Source organism: Musa acuminata, chromosome BXJ1-2 (assembly GCF_036884655.1).
Source record: "Musa acuminata AAA Group cultivar baxijiao chromosome BXJ1-2, Cavendish_Baxijiao_AAA, whole genome shotgun sequence".
Taxonomy (NCBI): Eukaryota; Viridiplantae; Streptophyta; class Magnoliopsida; order Zingiberales; family Musaceae; genus Musa; species Musa acuminata.
In genome coordinates this window covers 19,684,054-19,706,375 of record NC_088328.1, presented here as the reverse complement: position 1 = coordinate 19,706,375, position 22,322 = coordinate 19,684,054, and the positions used below count along the sequence as shown (strand labels likewise).

The 22,322-nt window shown below is 33.9% G+C and overlaps 3 protein-coding genes across 5 annotated transcripts; 1 reads left to right on the top strand and 2 right to left on the bottom strand.

Annotated features, from left to right (window-relative positions):
• Positions 1–1,152: 1,152 nt before the first annotated feature.
• Positions 1,153–12,429, top strand: LOC103970383 (CASP-like protein 5A1). Of its 2 annotated transcripts, XM_065089836.1 has the most exons (4): positions 1,153–1,787; positions 11,599–11,731; positions 12,061–12,111; positions 12,249–12,429. In XM_065089836.1, the coding sequence occupies exons 1-4, from the start codon at positions 1,576–1,578 to the stop codon at positions 12,327–12,329; spliced, it is 477 nt and encodes a 158-aa protein (XP_064945908.1). In that variant the 5' UTR covers positions 1,153–1,575; the 3' UTR covers positions 12,330–12,429. The 2 variants fall into 2 exon arrangements, with proteins under 2 accessions (XP_064945908.1, XP_009382424.1); XM_009384149.3 differs by having other exon boundaries at positions 12,061–12,429.
• On the bottom strand, positions 12,344–15,780 carry LOC103970374 (uncharacterized). Of its 2 annotated transcripts, XR_001976220.2 has the most exons (5): positions 15,448–15,780; positions 14,138–14,249; positions 12,797–12,847; positions 12,562–12,717; positions 12,344–12,450 (listed from the first exon to the last, which is right to left on the bottom strand). XR_001976220.2 is itself a non-coding variant. In XM_009384138.3 (4 exons), the coding sequence occupies exons 1-4, from the start codon at positions 15,579–15,581 to the stop codon at positions 12,619–12,621; spliced, it is 396 nt and encodes a 131-aa protein (XP_009382413.2). In that variant the 5' UTR covers positions 15,582–15,779; the 3' UTR covers positions 12,509–12,618. The 2 variants fall into 2 exon arrangements, 1 of the variants encoding a protein (XP_009382413.2); XM_009384138.3 differs by lacking the exon at positions 12,344–12,450 and having other exon boundaries at positions 12,509–12,717; positions 15,448–15,779.
• A 3,611-nt stretch (positions 15,781–19,391) lies between these two features.
• On the bottom strand, positions 19,392–21,000 carry LOC103970367 (flavanone 3-dioxygenase F3H2). The gene is made up of 3 exons (XM_009384125.3): positions 20,442–21,000; positions 19,939–20,367; positions 19,392–19,845 (listed from the first exon to the last, which is right to left on the bottom strand). Exons 1-3 carry the CDS (start codon positions 20,805–20,807, stop codon positions 19,522–19,524), a joined length of 1,119 nt encoding a protein of 372 aa, XP_009382400.2. The 5' UTR covers positions 20,808–21,000; the 3' UTR covers positions 19,392–19,521.
• Between the last annotated feature and the right edge of the window lie 1,322 nt (positions 21,001–22,322).

Below are 22,322 nucleotides of genomic sequence, written 5' to 3'. Positions count from 1 at the left end.
TATATTTTTTATTGCAATTCGTCTTTGGATTGTAAATTTATTTTGAAACAATCTTACTTGTTTTGATTTTTCATTAAGTTTCTTGTATTATAACTGAGATTTTTTCATGTGATGGTCCCATAATAACCTTTGGGACCTGAGTCGGTTGAATTTATATTAGATGACATGTAACGATTATTCTTGAAATTTCAGCTCATGTGAACCACTTTCGTACTTATTATTAAAAATCTCGATACTCAACCCTATTGTTCAAGATTGAATAATATCAAAATATATCAAAGCAAGAGATTTTTTCCAAATATCTTCCGTCTAAATTCCATACACTCTGAATGAATTGTGATTGATTTTTTTTTTCTTGTGTGTGTGTGTTGTCATTTGTAAATGCCTCTATAATGGCACTTAGCTCTATTTTCCTACATCTACAGTGACTTTTAGGACTTAGAACGTGAACTTTGTTAGATGTCATACTCATCCCAAATATAGACTTGACAAGTGCCAAAATGTTACTAAAATGCATCACAAGTTAGAGATTTTTCCCATCACATTCGGATCAAACATAAGATGCTTCACATTACACTATTTTTGGAAACTAGGATAATTATCTTTTACGACCTCAAAATAAATATGCTCACTTTAAAAGGCTTGTAAATGGTGCAAGTGGTTTTCTAATAATAATTTTTTTATTAAAATATGATATAAATACATTAAATTTTATATTAAATAATCTGAAATTAAAATAAATTTCGACTACAATCTAAAGCCTTTATATATATATATATATATATATATATATATATATATATATATATATATATATATATATATATTGTGGAGCAAAAGATTTAACCTGTCAGTTCAACTAATGACCGTTGGTAGGTACTGACGTAATTTTCTGGTCCAGAAAAAGTATCCCCATAAATCTGTTCGCTACCAAAATCCAACCGCAGGAAGCGGAACACGCGACCGACCTTCTCATTGGATTCGCTGTCCGTCAGTGGCGGACAAGTAGAAACGACACGGGCAGCGCTTCTTATACGCGTCCGCCCGTTTTCACCAATCTTTTACCTCTACGTTGACAGGAAGAGCTTATCGGGTCCCACCTAAAACGCCGCTCCTCCTAGCCCAAGCGATCTATCTTCGTCAGAGATAGCAGCAGGTTCTCAGTGGATCAGCAGACAACCGCCGCTGGCGAAGATACGCTTCATTACGTATGTGCCTCACGAACCCACCTCTTGGTCACGAGAAATTATATTCCGGCGTTACCTACGCCCCTACCTGATTGGGGAAGATGAACCTGCAAGCGGGCCCCACCCTGCTCTGCGGTCACGGATCGCGCGTACCCTGGCTGAGAGGAGGTGCGATGCGGGAGTGTATATACGATGCGGCCGGACTAGGATTCTTGTTTCGATCGGGTTCTCTTCGCCAGAAATATCAGATCCCTTTCCTAAGCTCGACAGCTCGGCGGCCGCTTGATGATGGGGAGGGACGGTGGTTTTGGTGGGTCTTGTCCTTGAGGCTTCGGAGGAGAGTGCTTAGCTAGCTGCTTATGATCGACGAGTAAAAGCTGCGAGGGAGATGTTCGCGAGCCGGCCGGCGGTACACCCCGTGGAGGCTCCGCCCCTCGCGGATGCGGCCGAGAACCCGCTCGGTGTGAGGATGAAGGACGTACAGGGCATGCCGGGGACGCCCGGCGGCCTTGCCCTGCGCCTCGTCCAGTTCGCATTTGCCGTCGGCGCGCTCGGCGTCATGACCTCCACCAGCGATTTCCCCTCCGTCACCGCCTTCTGGTAACTCGCTCTTGCCATTTCGTTTCTTCCCTTCCATTGCTTTCTTCTTTTATTGCGTTGAACATTTATGAAGCCATGACTTGTTTAAAGTAGGCAAATGGATTGTTTATTTATGCTTGGTCCGATTTCGGAATGATTTTTATGGGAACTTTTGATACCTCCATTCTTGCCTACTTACTACTGCACCACTTGTTATATATCACTTGGCTTGGAAGTTCCTCTCTTATGTTTGCTGGCTATGGCATTGCTTCTTACTCTGAGAAAGGATTACAGATACTCCAATGACAAAAGATTGATAGAAAGTAAAATTTTTATTTGCATCAGTAAAGTTATGCTTGATAATGACTTTTTGACAGCTTATCCTGAGCTCAATCCCCTCTTCACCCCTTATCCTCTATATAAAAATAAATAAATAAATAAATTGAAATAACTGGTAACCATTTAGGGAAATGAAGAAAACAAGCTGCATTATAGATTGCCAACATTTCATTTCAATAGAAGATGCTACTTACTGGTAGCGAAGTGGTGGATATGATAGGTGTGTCTACAGAGCGGAGCAGGTTATATGGCCGTGTGATGTTTAGCTGATTAAACTCATTACATTGGTCACTGAGAGGAGAAATATGAAGAGGTGTTTGCATTTTGCTCCTGAAGTTACCATGAAGGAAATGTGGCTTATTTAGTTGTCAATATTAGTCAAGGGATAAAAACAATAGCAAGAGCATTTGATCCATTTTTTAAAATAAATTTTATTAGTTTAGGGGGAGTTTTTGCAAGTATCATAGGTTGTTGCCACATGAAACATTTTGTGTTTTACATTGCTTAGATTTGTCTAGGGAGTTGAAGAAACCAAGCTAAATATGATTAGGAAGGAGATAAATCTTGTGCTTGACTGAAGTTTTATCTGTGACTGTGACCGAATGTTTCACATTGGTTTGTCCTACTTTTCAAAGATTCATCATGTGTCTGTATTTAAATAAATCATTCACCTTGACGTTATCAATGTTTTTTATTTTTTGGAAGAGTTCTATAAAATAAATATTTTGCGTATATACTAGTCCAGGGATTTGTTAGATTAGCAGCTTCAACTTATTTTATTTAATAAATATGTCTTAGTTGTTAGATTATGAATATGATTAGATTCTGATTATGATTATTAGGAATAGAAAGAAAATCTAATTACGATAGATTTTTCAGGAGATAGTCTTGATGAAAGGGTCTCTCTTAATTATTTATTCTAGAACCCTTACTCTTACCTATAATTAGATATGATCTCATAGGGACTAAACACGGATATCTGAATATGTAACATTATTAAGAGACTACAGATATTCTCTCATTTTCCCTTAGTTAGATGAATTAGTTATTGAGATATTACAGATCTTCTCTTATCTCCTCTTTGTCCTTAATCCATCGCTTATAACAATCATATGAATAATAAGAAGAGAGGAAAAGGCGAGTTTAGTTCTCCTTGTAGATCGACGTTGCTATAACTTTTGGATCCGATGATGGTGCACTCACAGATCAAATAAAAACTTTCTGAATGGTATCAAAAGGTATGCATCATAAATTTAGATATATTATTATTTGATTTCAAATTTTGGTATTAAAGTATTTTACATAACATAAGTAAAAGGATGGTATTTTATGTTTACAATTAGCATCAGAGTCATATTTGTGAAATCAAATACTTTAAATATATTTGCTAGCTTTTGCTCGCAAAAAGATGTTATTTGATTTTTATTTATGATGCATGGATGATTCGTCTATATTGCTAATTTGGCTTTCTATCTAGTCCATCCTGTCACCTTCTTATAAGCGATGTAAAATTCCTCGTATTTGATTGATGGACCATTGTCGACAGCTTATTGTCGGTGATAGTATTATTAAGGGCGACGGTCTAGTTACAAGCAGTTGTTACAAACCTAGTGCAAGCACTGTGGGTTGCGACAACTGCACAACGTCATTGCGTGCAGCGGTTGTAACAACGCCATTGCCCGTGGTGACTACATAGTGACACTACCTATGGCGGCATCGCTACATGCAGCAGCTATGGTCGCACCACTACCAATGGCAGCTTTGATAGTATCGTTACAGTGGCAGCACTTGTTGGTCACCATCAAGGTCAACTAGATGTTTAAGGCCACGGTTCCTAGTGGCTACACAGTAGGACATGCGGGCATAGTTGCACAATATGGCAACCGTGGAGGTCGTCGGCTAACATCAAGGGCGTTCCACCTGCGAGGAATGTGACAGTAGGGCACAACGATCGATGAGGTTGTCGGTCAACTATATGAGGTTAGTTGTCCCATCGCAGGCGACGGGCGGTAGCGACACAAGCGATGGACGGTTGCTGCACCGTCGACTCGCATGCATGGGCGTGATGGTGATTGTGAAATGTTCTTAAATTCAACTTTAACGATTATGCTTTTCATAAATTAAATATTTCTATTATATATCCTAAGATAAAATTATAGTTTAATTGGGTAAATAATTTTAATCTTAACGAGCTTAATTGGGTAAATAATCGACCCAAATTTTTGAGTCCAATTTGGATAGCCCAATTCTGGGTCGCAGATTAAATATTTTAATCAAACTTAACTATATCTATATTTTAACTCTTACTGGGCCTATATTTATCAATCAAGTCTCGATCGAATTTTAGAAAATGTTAAATTTTGATCTTTTTTATTACGATTAAGTTGAATTTTAATGGGCTAACGAATAGTCGACCCAAATTTATGAGCTCAATTCTAGGTCTACCAAATTAAATAGAATTGATTGGTATAAGAGTTCTATGCAGAATTAAAAAAATTATGAATTATGATTTTTTTTATATCTTTCTGGTATGACATATTGATAAAATTTTGTATGCGATAAATGAAAATCTAATTATTATTCTTGGATATTTATTTGATTATTTACATACATATATTTAAAATTATAAAAATAATATTTATTTTTCACATAGAGGTATGATTTATGTTTCACCATGATTATAGTTATCATATGAGTTTTTCTTTATGCTAATTAATATTCGATAATTATTATGATGATTATTATTATTAAACTATTTCGACATAAATTAGATTGAATAAATTTTATAAATATTATTTGTAACTCATATCTTTAAGTTTTATCTAATTAGTAGCTACCAAAGTAGCTTAAAATAATAAGCTTATAAGATGCTTTAAATTTTAGGATATTTTAAATTATATTTTATATTATTATATTGGTCTTGTAGTCACTAAAATAGCTTAGAACAATAACTTATAAAATTAAATTAAGAAATTAATCATAAATGATATTAAAAAATAATATTTATAATGACATATATAATTAGAAAATTTAGATAATTACACAGGAGAATATACTTATAATAATTATATAATAGAATAGGATGATGATATTTTAGATATCTTTATAATTTAGGATTGTATACCCAAAGGTAACAATACTATTTCATAAGGATAGTATCGATTCTCCATAAATATTTTTTTATAAACACTAAATATATCAAATAGAGATGATATTAATAGATCAACATTTATTAAAAAAAGTTTAAGATATTAATAGTATTTTATTTTTATTATAGTGGTACTTGATTGAATTCTGATAAATATCTTTATATTTTTTAGATTAAATTATTATAAATGACTTGACCACATGTAATTTACATTAGGTGTATTAAGACTTTAATTAGACTAGTTAAAATGATCATACACTTAATTAATAAAAGTTCTATATCATAATAATTGAGATAAATGATCGAAAAAGATTTAAAAGACTCGATTTTATGATTATTATTAATAATATTTAGATCTCATTACAATAAGTAACTAGCGCACTAGAATATTTAAAGATTAATTTAAATTTATTGATAAGTCATTAGCTAACATATTAATAAAAGAATTAATTGAAATTCAGTATGATAGTATTTGAGAAATTCAAGATTATATTTTCAATATAATTGATAAGGTTATAAGGTAAAGAATATTGAACATAAATATAGTTGAGTCCTTTCTCATATAATTTATTTTTAATACTATTTTTTCTTAATTTGACTCATTTAAAATATATTATAATAAGATTAAGGATAAGTAAAACTTAAATGAGCTAACTATTATATGTGTTTGGAAATAATTAAAGTTAAAGTAAGAAAGACTCATAATATTTTAAGTACTGCGTAAGGAGTGAGTAACAATAAAAGAAAGTTAAAGCGTAAATCATATGAGTTTATCAATACTATATAAACTAATAAAAGGAAAATCTTTATAGTAGAATGCTACTTTTATGACAAGAAAGGTCATGTGAAGAAAGGACTATAAAGCTTGGTTCGAAAGGGAAAGATATAAGTTTGACATTTGTATGTTTCAAATCAAATATTATAAATATCATTTTCTAATGCTTGGTGGATTGATTCTAATACTTTAATATATGTTACTAATAATAGAGATTTAACCTATCATAAAAACTAAAAGAGAATAAAATATTCAACGTTACAAGGAATCATCTTAAATGAAAGTAATAGTAGTCGGTACTTATCACCTGCACCTAGAGACAATTTATTTGATAGAACTTGATGATGCATATGCATATTATATTCTTATAATTATAGAAATTTGGGTTTATTATATATAATTATTAGGATTTTTTTTATGGTTGTAAACTCAATATATTTACGATTCAATAAAAGTTAACTTTTGAATTTTGTATGATAATCTTTATAGAATTAATATGAATATTTAGTTTACAATGATCTTATAATTAAATAATAGAATGAAATATACTTTCATAAACTCCTTGAGATTATATATGCTTATATCTATAGACCATTTCATATTCTCTATTTTATGGAGAGATATATTTCTATCAATTTTATAGATTATATATTGAGATATGACTATCTAAGGTCTTTGGCTGTTGACACCTTTAAGTGTACATAAATAAAGACAAGAGATAATTAGATAAAAAAATTAAAAAATATCATATCAGACAATGGTGATAAATTTTATGGTAGTTATGATGAACCGATCATAATTATATTTCTTTTGTTAAATTCATAAAAAAAGTAGAGTATTCCGTGTCCCAATCAATGTGAAGATAAGCTTTAAGGATAGTTATGTATATCTTGAACATGATTCTTAGTACATAGATGATATCAACTCTTTTGAGTTATGGATTAACAAGAAACCCAACTTGAGACATTTATATATTTGAGATTATCCTATAGAGATAAAAATCTTCAAATCATAAGAAACAAAATTGGGTTTAAAGACTATTTTGGATATTTTATTAGTTATCCAAGAAAAATTCAAAGGGATATAAATTTTATTGCTCTAATCATAGTATGAAGATACTTGAATATGCTAATGTAAGATTCTAAAAAAATAGTAAATCAATGAGGGTAAAAAAGATCTTAAAATTTAATTTTGATATTTAGAAAATATATATTATTATTATTTTATATTCGAGAGATTATTGTTCATCAAATCATTAAATGATTTAATAGAGGCAAACAATGAAATATTATTAGTGAACCCTCACATAATATTGATATTACTACTGATGAACTTGTAGAATAATCATACTCGATAATTATAAGAATATCTTAGATAGAGAAAACATGTCATTTCTAATTATTATATATTATATATATAAGAATTAGATTACAATATAGGAATCAAAAGAATCTTTTATTATTTTTATAAGTTATGAAACGTAACGATTCGAAAATATGTTTTGATGCAATAAAAGAAGAGTTGAGATTAATGATTAAAATGGTGTTTGAGAACTAGTTGAATTATCCAATAATTATAAAACAGTATAGTACATAAACATGACTGAAAGGGCAATATCGAACGATATAAAAATGATTAAAGATTTTACTCATAAAGAATGCATCAACTATAATGAGATATTTTTTTAATTTTTTAAATGAACTCATTAAGAATTATTTTAATATTAATAACTTATTATGATTTTGAGTTATATCATATGGATATAAAAATAAGTTTTTTGAATGAGAATCTAGTTTTATATGGGTTAACCTAAATGATTCGCATAAAAAATGAAAGAAATACAAAATTTAATATGCAAATTTAAAAAAATCTATTTATGACTTTAAATAAGATAATAGTATATAAAATTTCTTAATATCATTATTTCCTTCAAATTTAAGAAAAATACTGTTGATTATTATTTATATCAGAAGATCAATGGGAGTAAGTTTATTATATCGATGTTATATATGAATAATATTTTGCTTGCCAATAGTATTCTTGGTTTTTTTGTACTGAATCAAGAAATTTTTCACTAAAAATTTTAAGATGATTGATATGAATAAGATATTTTATATTATTAGTATTAAAATATTCAGGAATAGAACTCAAGGATTCTTCGAACTATCTTAAAAAAGATATATTGATTAAGACTCATAGAGATTTAGCATACAACTTTATTCAACAAATAATAAAAGTAAAAAAACTGTAATCAAAATATGTATTTTTAAAATGACTTGAAAAAGAATTAGATAAAAAAAATTCTTTATGTATGCATAGTTGGAAGTCTATTATATGCTTAAGTTTATGCTAAATCAGATATAAGTTTTACAATTAAAATACTGAGTAAATATTAGAGTTACCTAGAAATAAAGATACTAAAATACTGCAAAGAAAATAATAAGATATCTAAAATAAACGAAGGATTACATGCTCACATATATGAAATTAAATCTGAAATGATATTATTTTTCAAGTGTTGATTCTGTAAATTTCCTTAAAGTCTACTTTATAGTTTATATCTATATCAATTAGAGGGATAATTTATAGAAAAAAATATAAAGTAATATATTATTATATTATTAACAATATGAGCTAATATTGTGACATGCTTTGAGGCTACTAATTAAGTTTTATGACTACAAATTTTTATCTCGAGATTTGGTGTGGTTAGCCTCAATTGTCAAGTCATTGAAGATACTTTATGACATATTATAATAGTTTTCTTATCTAAGAATAAGAAATACTATTGTAGCTCTATGCATTATGTTATAAAATACTTGATGGTTAGAGAAAAAAAGTTAAAAAATAATTAATATTAGTTAAAAACTTAAGTTATATTATATTGATTATTGATCCATTCACTTAGGACTTATAGTCTAAAGTGTTTGAAAGAACATATTCTTATAGTTGGATTTGTGAGCAACTTATAAACGGTATGATAATATATATTTGAGTATACATTATAATTAATATTCTTATTTTATGTAATTAAAGTTATTTATTTCTGCTACATTGTTTACATTTATATGTGTACATATTATGGTTGAATGTGCTAGCATGATTGTTTTGACAAAATAAATTACAAATATCATTTTGGATTACATTAGGAAGGGCTAATAAATATATTACGGAGATCATTTTGGATTATATTATGAAGGGCTAATAGTGTTGTGGTATATAAAAGAAAATATACCATTGATGATATATAACCGCTATGACTTATATTGATAATCAAACTTAATATGATATTATGTTTATAATATTATGAATGACTAATAGTGTTGTGGTAGGAAGTATGACATTGATGACATACAACCGCTATGACTTATATTGATAATCAAACTTAAATATGATATTATGCTTATAATATTAGGAATGACTAATAGTGTTGTGGTAGGAAGTATGACATTGATGACATACAGTCGCTATAACTTGTATTGATAGTCAAACTTAACCGCTATGACTTATATTGATAATCAAACTTAATATGATATTATGTTTATGATATTAGGAATGACTAATAGTGTTGTGGTAGGAAGTATGACATTGATGACATACAATCTCTATAACTTGTATTGATAGTCAAACTTAATATAGTATTATATTTATTGGACTTATTAGTTATTTTATAAAATTTGTACGCATGTGTAAAATATTTTTTCAAAGTTTTAGAATCTAACTAAATAAAATTATTCTTAAATAAATTTTTATTTTATTTATTTTGATTTAAAATTTTTATATATTACCAATTAATATACCAAGTGGAAGAATGTTAGATTATATAACGATGTATAATTAGGTAAGATATATTATTGATATGATTAGATTCTGATTACGGTTATCGATCAATAAAAAAGAAGTCCAATAAAATGATCTTAATAGAAATGACTCTCTTAATTACTTATCGTAGACTTTTTTCTCTCGCTTATAAATAGATAGAACCTCCTAGAAACTAAACATATAATGTGCGGATGTGTGGATATGTAACATTATTGAGAGATTATAAATTTTCTCTTATTTCTCCTTAGTCACATGAATTACTCAGTAAGAGATTATAGGTCTTCTTTCATCTCCTTTTTATTCCTAATATATCACTCATAGCGTTCTTGTGAAAGATAGGAAGAGAAAAGAATAAGAGTCTAGTTCTTCTTACAGATCGACATTGCTACAACATTCGGATTCGATGACGATATACCCATAGATCAGATAAAAGCTTTATGAATGACATTGAAAGATATGTATCATAAATTTAGATTTATTTTTATTTAAGTTTAGATTTTAATATTAAAGTTTTTCATATTACAAAATTATAAGGTTGATTTGTGTGTTTTCATATTACCATATACCTACACTAGTATCTTAATCAACTTACCAATTTGTGTGTGTGTGTGTTTTTTTTTTTGGTGGTGGCTACCAAAATCTAGATGGTAATTTTGTAATGTTAGACTGCTAAGGAATATTGAAGTTGGTATTCTTTTTATGTGCTAGGTCCTACTAACTCGATTCTCTCTTTGGTCAAACATCTAATTTTTATTCAGTTTAGGATCTTAGATAAGTTTTCATCAGTCCTGTCGTTTTCTTTTGGCCTTTTTTGTTGTTGTTGTTGTTATAGAACTTGTCATTTGCCGAACTAGGTGATTAAACGCATCAATCATTTAACCCTTCATCAGTCATTAGTAGTAGCTTTATGGCCTCACAGAGATAAATCTTTCAGGGTATCTGCATTAGCAATAAAATGATTTATGGGGACATTGGCAATATTCAGCATGTTATCATATATATCAGCACTCGTTTAAATACTTGTGTCATATCCTCCTCGTCGCCGTTACAGTGTTATCATGTGGTGCTGACGCCATGATTTTGAAACTTCAATTCATGGTTAGTGGTTTGCTTTTCTGAAACACTTCGATTTATGTCATCAATGCTCAGAATGCATAATTGCGGATAATAGAAAAATTGTTTTGGTTCGATATGTCTCTTCATCAGTACCTCTAACAATAATCAGTGTTACTACTAACTAACCATTGTCTGATGGATATGAAGCTTTGAAGTGCACTTTGTACACAATGAACAAAAGGGGGCTGTTCTTCGTTAAATTACCTAAATCAGTTTTAATAACTTGAAAGTTTTCTCTTGATGATAATTTGAAATCCCAGTATTTTATTACAATTGCCTCATGACATGTACGCGAATATGCTTTATAAAATGATCATAAGCGCAATGAGGGATTTATATATATATATATATATATATATATATATATATATAAAGTAGTCATTTTCAATTTAATAACCTGATGGATTTGAGTTCCTTTGGCTTTGATACTTACATCCTTGAGAAGACAAGATTGTTACACCACTGGACTTGTTGATGCTTCTGTAGATAGTGTGATGGCGCTTCTTGTAATTCTAACTCTGCCGTTCTCGAAGGTTATGAATGCTTTTTTCCATCCGCAAAGCAATGAGAAACCGTAACTTCGTAACACAGCAATTCTGAACATTCTAACTAATTTATTGTGTATCATGCAGCTCTCTGGTTGCAGCAGCCATCTTACAGAGCTTGTGGAGTATCTCATTAGCTTTTCTGGATGTATACGCTCTACTAGTGAGGCGCTGCTTGCGGAATCGCCGAGCTCTTTGTTGGTTTACTATTGGGGATGGGGTAAATAACTGATCAAACGAATTAAGAACACATCACTGTCATGTTTCGATTTCAAATAAGTTTGTGGCTTTTAGTATGGAAATAACCACTTGGACGCAATGACATATATGGCCATAAAATTCACACACCGAGTGAACTTATATCCTGAGAATCTATCGTCTACTACATCATGCATGGCATTGACAAGTTCGAAATTTCCATTTATTTGCCGTAAGACATGTCAAATTAAGTTAATCAGTTTATTTGATTTAGAATTTAAAGTATTTGTTCTATTTTGTTTTTTGTTTTTTTTTTACCTCCGACAAATTATAATATGACTTGTCATGCAGATCACAGCCACATTGACGTTTGCTTCTGCTTGTGCATCTGCTGGCATTACGGTACTGATTAGTAATGATCTCAACTTATGCTCAGAGAACCACTGTACAAGCTTTGAGACTGCTGCAGCGATGGCCTTCATCGGTTGGTTTGCAGTCTCTCCATCTTTTCTCCTGAATTTGTGGTCATTGGCATGCAGGTGAAAGATGAGAAGAAATGGCTACTCATTACTGTCTATTTGGGTGTGGCCTCGAAGTTCTTTTTCTTTTCTTGTTGTTGATGGTTGATTTCCCGTTGCTGTAATTTGTATCTTATAATGATGCTGGTTTGAGATGTGCAAGGATTTCAGATAAAAGATATCAGTTTGAGTTCTTCTCCCACGCATAAAAGGAGATTCCTCCCTATAGACAACAACTTGTGGGTAATGAAATCTTCACTGTCAAAAACCAAAAGAGGATCGAAGAAAGACATGAAAATGATGATTTCATAGAAGGATGGTGTAAATTAGTCACCAGAGGTTATGGTATGATATCCAGCATGTAGGATTGGGCGAACAGCATGCATCTTTATCATAGCTGGCTTGATGATTGACTGCAATTGCAGTGCTGTCTCCTCTCTTCGATTTGTTGTTTCAATGACTCAATCTGCTTCTGCAGATTCATAGTTTCCTGGAAAAGAGACATAAATTTAAGCAAAATGCACAAAGTGGTGGAGAAAGAAGACAAGGGTGCATGTTGAAGTTGATACCTTTTGCAGTATGTCAAACCTCTTAGTGGCACTTGATAATGATGCCTTGGCCTGCAACAGATGTGCAGTAGAGTACATAACCAACAAATGTATAAAGATACATGAGCAAGCCAATCCATCAAGATTACATTGAAAATTGGAGAACATATCTCACATCTCATCTTCAAGTTCTGATTCTTGTTTGGGTGAATTTAATATATCCATGCATCAACCAAAGCATCATCAATGCAATCTTTATTAGTTCTTAAAGTTCAAATATATCCAAGCTCACATTGTCTTTCCAAATAACATCCTTAACCTTCAAGTACAAAGACCGTATATGGTAACAAGCAAGACTATCAAACTTAAAATGTCTTAATATGCCAGCAACATCTGAACCTATTAATTAGAGACCATACAATATAGCACAAACTGAAATCCAGATGAAGTATCCTTCTTGCAGTTAATATAGGAAGATTTCCTGGTGTTGAACGCATAAAGTATGTCTCAACTTTTGTTTGAGTTAACAAAGAACAACATCTCTAAAAGGCCCATGGGCATTTAATAATCGCTTAAAACATTATCGTTCCTGACAGAAATAAGATTTTGGAGCAATTAAGGGAATCATGAAGGTGGGTTCTTTCCAAAATACCCATCAAAACTTGGATGTTGTATACAATATTTCCAGTTTTAAGAAAAATAGCATGATCTGTGATCCTTATCATTGGAGTGGAGACTCATGATGGAAAAGTCTTATCAACAGTAGAAGATATTGAAATTCAATCACAAAAAGTCATATCACACAATATTGTCAAAAGTTTTAGGCGCTATAAGGAGCCAAGGTCTCATCCGAGCAAAGGCATATGTTTACCTTAGAAAAAATATAAAAATTTAAGATTGAAGATAAGTATTTGAAGTTCAATCAATACATGAGTATTATATAATTACATATGCAAAATTATTACCCAGATAAGTATTTTAAGTTCAATCAGTACATGAGTATTATATAATTACATATGCAAAATTATTACCCAGATAAGTATTTTAAATTCAATCAGTACATGAGTATTATATAATTACATGTGCAAAATTATTACTACCGAAACATCAAACTACATGCATCTAGTTGTTTATAGAGTATTTAACCAACAAAATGATAATTAAACTAGTTCATATTTCAATAACAAAATAAATTTATACATCTATCTCAAGACTATATTTTCATCCAATATCATTTAGTGTTTGTTAATGATGACTCATTGGGCATTCTCAAAATTATGCTGCAATAGTTCAAATGTCAGAGTTGACAATCAAGAGTAAATGCAGCAAAGTAACAAGAGTTAAAACAAACAAGGGATGCACCTTTTGGAGCTCATCATGCACCTGTTTATTCCTCTCCACCTCCCCATCATATTTCATCCTCCATTCAGCAGATTCATCCATTGCTTCCATATTGGCGCGTTCAAATTGTCTCCTGTGGTGAACAAAAAAAATGATGTACGAGTACTAAAGATACAAGTTAATAAACATTCTTGGAACTTTAAGGAATCAGAAAAGATCCATTACATCATAAAATCAGACAGTAATAACAATATCGTAAAGAAGATGAATTAATTAATTTCCAAATATGAAAAATGTTTCAGCTTTACTAGTAAATGAAGCATTGGTCTTCTTTACAACGCCAATCAACTCCGACCTGATGAAGAATTCTAGTTAATAAAATCCCAAGCAGCGAACTCGATGAAGGAATTCCCGTGTAATAGTATTGTAAAATAAAGGTGTTAACAAAAAGCACATACCAGGGAAAATCTATTGCCATTCCACTTTAAAGTAAGATTGGTTAACAAGTGCAGAAGATAAGGCAATTAACAACCTTCAAAATTTCTTGTTCCCAACAACTTCCGAAGGAAAGTATAACACGATCCTATTGGTAAAAAACATTTGATATGTGAATGCAGCAAATATTCAACGAAGCATGCAACTGCGTACATCCAGAGCACATGTATCGAAAACAAAACTTGATTTGTCTCCCAACTGCAATATCATTCCAACTCATCCAGTATCTTTAAAATCTTTAAAAACAAATATAATATATGCACAATTACATGACACCAAAATGCAGCATAACAAGTGAAGTGATGCGGATAAGAAGCAAAACTTCATACACATTCCTATAAGATTGAAGTGGGAGAGCAATGGGAAGGCTAGTGAAAGTGGAACTGAAGCGAGAAGAGATCTTCACCAACATCCCCTATAGTGAGGCAGAGGCAAATGATATTAACACTCTTTTCCAAGTTGAGTTGAGAAATAGCAGCAAACAACCGGATCAAGGCTAATGATCAAGTCTATCTGAATCCAGATCTGATGCCAATCACCACCACCAACTAGCCCTCTATAAGCAGGTATGGTGCGGCTCAAATGTGCTCCGGATGCAGTAGACTTCATAATGTCTATAACTCCACAACTCATTAACCTACTAGAACTGCATAGTTGAGAACAGATCGACACGAAACAACAACAACATACATCGAGCCATCAGATTGGGAGCAATCACATAAAAACTAACAGATCGAGGAACTAAATCATCAAGATGATGTCAGTAGATCGATGCATCGAGATGGAGAGCATATGCCACAAGAAAAAGAGGAAAAGCCAGGGACACGATTGCGAACCGAAGGGCTTCGCGGTCATCGGCCGTGGCGGTGGAGTCGTCTTGGCGGTCGATGGCCCACAGCCGGAAGTACACGGCGACACCAAGAAAGAGGGCGACGGCGAAGCCCACCAGGATCGCCCTCCGCTGCCTCATCACGACGCCCTCTCTTCCCCCTCCTACCTTTCCTTCTCACTCAACCGACTCTAACAACCGACTTTAATCGAGTCGAACGCGATTAAGAAGAGGGCTTCTAATAGGATCGATCCATACTTGCCGTTGAAGTTGGGGTTAACGGCCGCTTCCAACTCAAATTGGAAAGCTGCAGAGCTATTCTAATCCAACTATTTCCCTATCAAAACTCACTTCCAAATTTCCCTATCTAAACTCACTTCAACCTAATCACAATATATCCAAATAAAATTGGGTTTTGTAATATATTTTAATAATATTTTACTATAATAAAAAAGCACCCTAAACTAATGTCTAAGATAGAAAAAAAATTTAATTTTACATATTTGTGAGAAAAATTAACGATCAAGTATATTTTTTACATTTTTACTCGTTCATTCTTAGAAAATAAATGTTGACATATGGATAACACCATCCTCTTCTATTTGAATTCCAGTATATCTTAGATAAATCGATATAACTCAAAACGATAGAACACAGATTGACAAGCCAACTTGGCTTAGACACAGGTACCTCAATAAGATCAAACTTGAACTAACCTAATCTTTAATTCATGATGGATTCCACATTAGCCTAATAAACACCATCAAAATAAATAATTTACTTTATTTTGACTATATAATCATTAAATTAAAATAATTTAATCTATTTTAATTAAGATGTTGAATATTTTGAATCTAATAAATCTTCTCTAACAACTAGATGGTACTCTATTAACACGAAAAATTGCTCTCAATAGACTCTTAATATCATCCTAGTTTTATTAATCTATGTTGGAAAATCTAAGGTGCGACATCACATGCGTAGCGGAAGAACATAAAAAATAAAATCATAAATTTTTCCATCGATGTGTTCGTCGTCGTGCGAAGATTGGTGCACAAAATCCGTAAAACTTAAAACTAAAAATTATGTTTCCTAAGGAGATCATATATCCCTGAATCATTGTAGATTTATAGGAGATGGTGAAGGAGTTCAAATATCCTCCTCCTCTCTAGTGGTGATCCACACAACAAGACTATGGCGATGCTCCTCAAAACTTCAAGTTTGCTATCTGAGGAGGAGAATATAAGATGACAACCCAGAGAGACTCTAGCCTATGAACCATTGATTCCCTCCTATTTATAGAGATCTCATGTCAACTTAACCCTAATGGATCCTACCATATTGGGTATTGGATCTCCATCCAACTACCTAAGCCTCTTAGATTAATGGATCTTTATCCAATAATCACTCATTGGCTTTTATTGAATTTCATCTATATGATCCAATAATTCAGGAGCTTATTGGATATCCAATAAGATAAGGGCTCCGACGGATATCTCATATTCAAACCTCTACTCATCGCAACGCTTACCATAAGTGTATGACCCTCTAGGCCCAATATCGAATTGGTAATGAGTCGTACCTGTAAGAACTCTTTCTGGCTTAGTAAATTATTATCTTCATAATAATTCACTCGACTTATCAATTACAGACGTACTAGGCCACTACGCCGTAGTCCCCATATGATACAAAAGAATCCAATCCATTGGACCTGTCTCTCCTCAGTTATCGTATTCCTATAGCCCCTCATCCATCTAATATCCCAGAGACCATATACCGAGCATGGTGCTATCAGACCCATACGATTTCTACTCAAGTCCCGCTCTAATCGGATTCTTCTTGAGAACTCATTCTCTCTTAATTCGAATGACCCTGACTAGAGATTTGTTTAAGCAAGAATACATGAGATATTTCTCTTATAACACCGAGAGCGGATGATCCTCTATCGACACTCAATAGTCCTCGTAAGGTTGGCTACCACTCCCGTTGATTGGTTATGCTAGATCTAGAATATCCAAATCTATAAGTCTAGTATCAAAGAGTGGAGTACTCATATATGACATCATTGGTGTCTCAAGTCAAAACCAGATACACTACTAGGATTACGGAATCGTTGTTTGACAATAAGACATCATCAACCATCCAGCATTCCGTAAGCGGATCAATCAGTGAACTCATTCTCCAATGAGCACTTGTGCTGTATCCTTAGTGTCCCCACATGAGCAGCCATGAGACCAGATGCATCCATCATATGGACGGGTATACAGTACACTAGTATATACGGTTATCTCGATGTCCCTCTCGAGTAACCTATGACCGAGATTATTTAGGGTCTATGTTTAAAAGTGAATCAGTCTTATTATCATGATTTCATCACGATCCGATTCTCATTGTAGAAATCAATGGATATTACAATATATTCAAGTAATAAGTAATATAAAATGATAAAATATCAAATAATAATAATAAATAAATAAATTGTATGTCAAGTCACACGTGTCATCACTCACGTGATTGACTTGCAGGACAACTATGACTAGCAATCCACTTGTGAAGATACGTTATATTTGTACTCTTCATAGTAATCATATTATAAATTCAAATAATATTTAAGCAACCTTCGTAAAACTCTTATATAAGTTAGAATATTATGTTTGAATAACCTCTAGGTTTTTCATCATGCAACAACGATGAGAATGTATTAAGAGGAGGTTCTTCCATCAGAATAAATTTCGTTCGATACGATGATCTAGTCATTACTAAATTAATTAAATAATAAATAGTTGTATTAATTTATCTTATGCTCCAAAATTGTATGATTAGATGGTTTGATGTGGAAATAGGACTCATGAAGTCCTAAGTTGATCTCAACTTTATTATCCTTTATTTTATCCATACAAAAAAAAAGGTTGGTAAAAAAAAAAAAACTTGGTTGTGTGTGGGAAATCAGATAATTTTTTATTTTACTTTAAACTCTAAAAATACATAATCATATAATAAGAGGCCAAAGGGCAACATAGTAAAAAAATCAAGCTTCATAAATATATTTGATAAAACTTATGTCCTTTAGATTTTTAACCCCATAATTGTCAATACCAATTTTCTGAAATATAAAAAAATAACTTCTCAAATTGGTTGGTCTAAATTTTTATTTTTTTTTATTTTTAATAATATATTACTTGATAAGCACTTACAAAATCCTCTTTTTTTACATGATAGGATAACAACACAAAAGCTGGAAGGATCACTCTTACTATATCTCACTGAGTCAATTAGAAACCCTATTATATTTTCTAAACATATTAGATATTCTAACTTCCAAAAGAAAAAAAAAAAACAAAACAAAAGAAAGAAGAAATATCCTCCAAGGCATATTTATAACATTCCAAGGAGATAGGACTTTGAATCTAATTCCACATGTATCTTTAATTATTCCCTCAGTGCAGCTCTTAAACCTTTGTTAATGGTGGCAATTACAAGGCACAACTACCACCATCATTCTGAATAGTGACACCTCCATCACACATATTACAATTGACCTTATGCCACCCAACAGATGGGATTTTCCCCAATTTAATTATAAGATGATTGATCTCTTGAGAAACTTCAAACATGATGCAGTCCTGAGTAGGACAGGTACAGGCTATATTAATATGATAATAATAAATATAACTAGCAAAAGCCTTAAAAAACAGAGCATGATGAGCTTCATCATTGAAAGGAATCAAAATTCAATATCTATTTTCTGTTCACTTGATTTCTAAATCATTACATAGTAAAGACATCAAAAAAATGTTTGCTTAAAAGATTGAAACACCTTCTCACATGGAGGATATATGCTCGAATTCCATAGATTTCTATCCTTGATTCAGAAAGAATTCCTTCAGTTTTCCTTGAAGGTTCTTTATATACGAAGATGTAGAAAGGCACAGCAGATCTTATCAAACAAAGTGAAATAACAAAGGATGATAGATTCATAGTCCATATCACGGGAAAACTTATGACAGCTTCGACCAACAAACCAGACAAGGAAGCTAAAGTAGGACAGACATGGAAGATGACAAAGACCTACACATATGTATTAAGCCAGTATCTCATCGAGGCCTTTAGCCTTGGCCAAGTTGATGTCCTTAGTCTTCTCCGGTAGCTCCGGCTGCTGCTTCTGCTCCGTCTTGGCCAGTTTCTTGAGCTTGGCGAGCTCGAGGTCTCGGCTCATCTTCCTGCGGTACATCTCGGCAAACGTGATGGGCTCCTCCAGAATCGGCTTCTCTCCCTCCCTTACTGCCAGCGGATACACGATTGCCTCCGGCGCGGGGTTCTGAAACGTGGCGATGGAGAGCCTGCTGTAGTTTGAGTTCACCACAGCCTGGTGGTCAGCATTCTTGAACCTCCCATTGCTCAGAAACTGCCTCAGAAAAAGGGGATTTAGATTCTGGCTCTTCTTTGAAGAGATCATAAAGAGAGACAGTCAGCTGACTTGATGAGGAGCTGCACTCACATGGCCATGGTCCCCGAGGTTGACCACAAAAGCTCCCTCCACAGGCTGAACCGTGATCCATGTCTTGCCGCCATCCTTGGTGGCTTGGAGGCCGCCGACTTGGTCTTGGAGGAGGAGGGTGATGGTGCCGGGATCGGTGTGTCGTTTGAGGCCAAGAGTGAGGTCCGGCTGGGGGCACTTGGGGTAGTAGTTGACGACCACCTTCTGATCCATGTCGATGCAGGCCTCGGTGAGGGCCTCCTTGTCGAGCCCCATAGCCTCAGACAACACCTCCAAGAGCTTGCACGCCAAGCCCATAAGCTTCTCGCTGTACGACTCCACCACGGATCTCCACCCTTCCGGCTTGTCCGGCCATCGCGAGTAGTCCCGAGCCCGAATTGGGTATGAGAAGTACGTCACGATCTCTCTCCAGTCCTGAACTGCCTCGCCCTGAGCAACACATCAAGTAAACGGCCTCATTCATATGCATGCGATCGAGTATCCGAGAGCGGTGACTGGTATACCTGGAGGTGGCTGGAGACGATGAACCCTCCCTTCTTCCCACCGGACATGTCGAACAAGAGCTTCTCCTCCGGGGACAGCGCGAAGAACTCTTTGGCCAGCCTAGTCATGTCGGAGATAAGGCCGGCGTCCACCCCGTGGTCCACCACCTGGAATATACCCCAGTCCTCGCAGGCCTCCACGACCTTACGGCGGATCTCCGCCCTCTTCCCGCCCGCGGCGTCGTCATCAATCCCGGAGAGCGAGATCACGGGGATCTCAAGGCTGAACTGGTTGTAAGCCACCTTGGGACGCTCGTCCTCGTCCCGGACGAAGCTCGCCCTCAAGGTCTGCTCGTTGGTGGGAAGGACTGCGGTGCCGGGAGCCATCTTCGATCTCTGGTGCTGCCTGCACTTTAAGCTGGATTGGGATGGTGAGGCATCTCCATGTGCTTTTAACGAGGGGGAGAGGGGATGAATGGCAGCTCCCAGCTACCACTCGTGTCAGCTACCACCATCGCTTTCCTGTCCTTCCGTTAGCAGTAGTCCGCAGAGGTTCGCTGCGTGCACAGGAACGAATGCGTTCTAGAAGATGGCAACGATGGAGGATGAACGGAAGGCGTAGTGGCACGCGCATACCGAACCATCTTTTTGGTCCAACACAGGCACGTGCTCACTTGTCTCAGCCTTCCCGGCGATTTCATATTAGGTAACATCTCCCATTAAATCTTGATGTGAAGAGATTGGTATATGCCAATGTATCCAACCAAAAGTTCTTCTAGTACGTCAAGTCCCTTTCAACGTTGAACTTTTAAACGGGCTGCCAACAACTGAGAGAATGCCCACTGGTTTGACGCTGTGCTCACACACAAAGCATAATACGCACTGTCATTTTGATAGAGCCAACATTATGACTTTGCAAGTGACCCCCTAATCCACCTGACTCATGTTTAGAGCAACAACAAGACCACACTCATTTTGGCTAATCCTTAACGCCAAAAATAGGTTAGTCATTCTTTTTTTATATCATATATTCTTCTTTTTTTAATAATATTTATCGTTGTATTTAAAATTCATACTCATTTCTCAAGGAAAGAAAATCGAAACTAAATATGCTAAAAGTTTTATCTACCAAAAGAGAAACTCGCAAGAGATGAAGATGGAAAAACCTCTCCCTCGTATTTCACTAAGAATATATATATATATATATATATATATATATATATATATATATATATATATATATATATATATATATATATATATATATATATATATATATATATATATATATATATCAAACTCGGAAAATTCACTCTCCCATCACAAAAAAAAAAACTTTTTTAATTTAAGCGTCAGAACATATTTATCAGCGAACTCTGCAAACCCTTCATATTTTCTAATCCCCACTTGGAGGTGGTTCTAGTTCTTGAATTTGGAGACAAACTATCAAGCTCAGGAGGGAACTGTTGGTGAACAAATGTGTCGTGGCTGGTGAGTCAGCATGACTCGGTATGGATTCATGTGTTGGGGTGTTCCCTTTGATGATTCTTGGGTTGGCGTGGTGGTACGTGGGTCGAACAGCATTTTGGTACGGATTCTGACTTGACGTATTCTCACGGACTTAGCTGGTTTTGCCTAAGTCGTGCGGCACCCTTGCGTGTCCGTCCACAAAGGTCAACCTCCCCGAAGCCTCCCATGTCCCTTAGGACCCACAAAAGAGAGAACGGGTTAAAGAAAACGCCTCATTCGGGATCCACAAGCAAACATTTCCGAAAACTCTTTATAGACAATGCAAATTACAAACAGACTTTACAAGCTCTGAACAGTTGCACAACAAAAGGTAAAATGGTCCATTATAGACCGAAAATCTCTTACAAGTGTCCACATGACACAACCTTTATT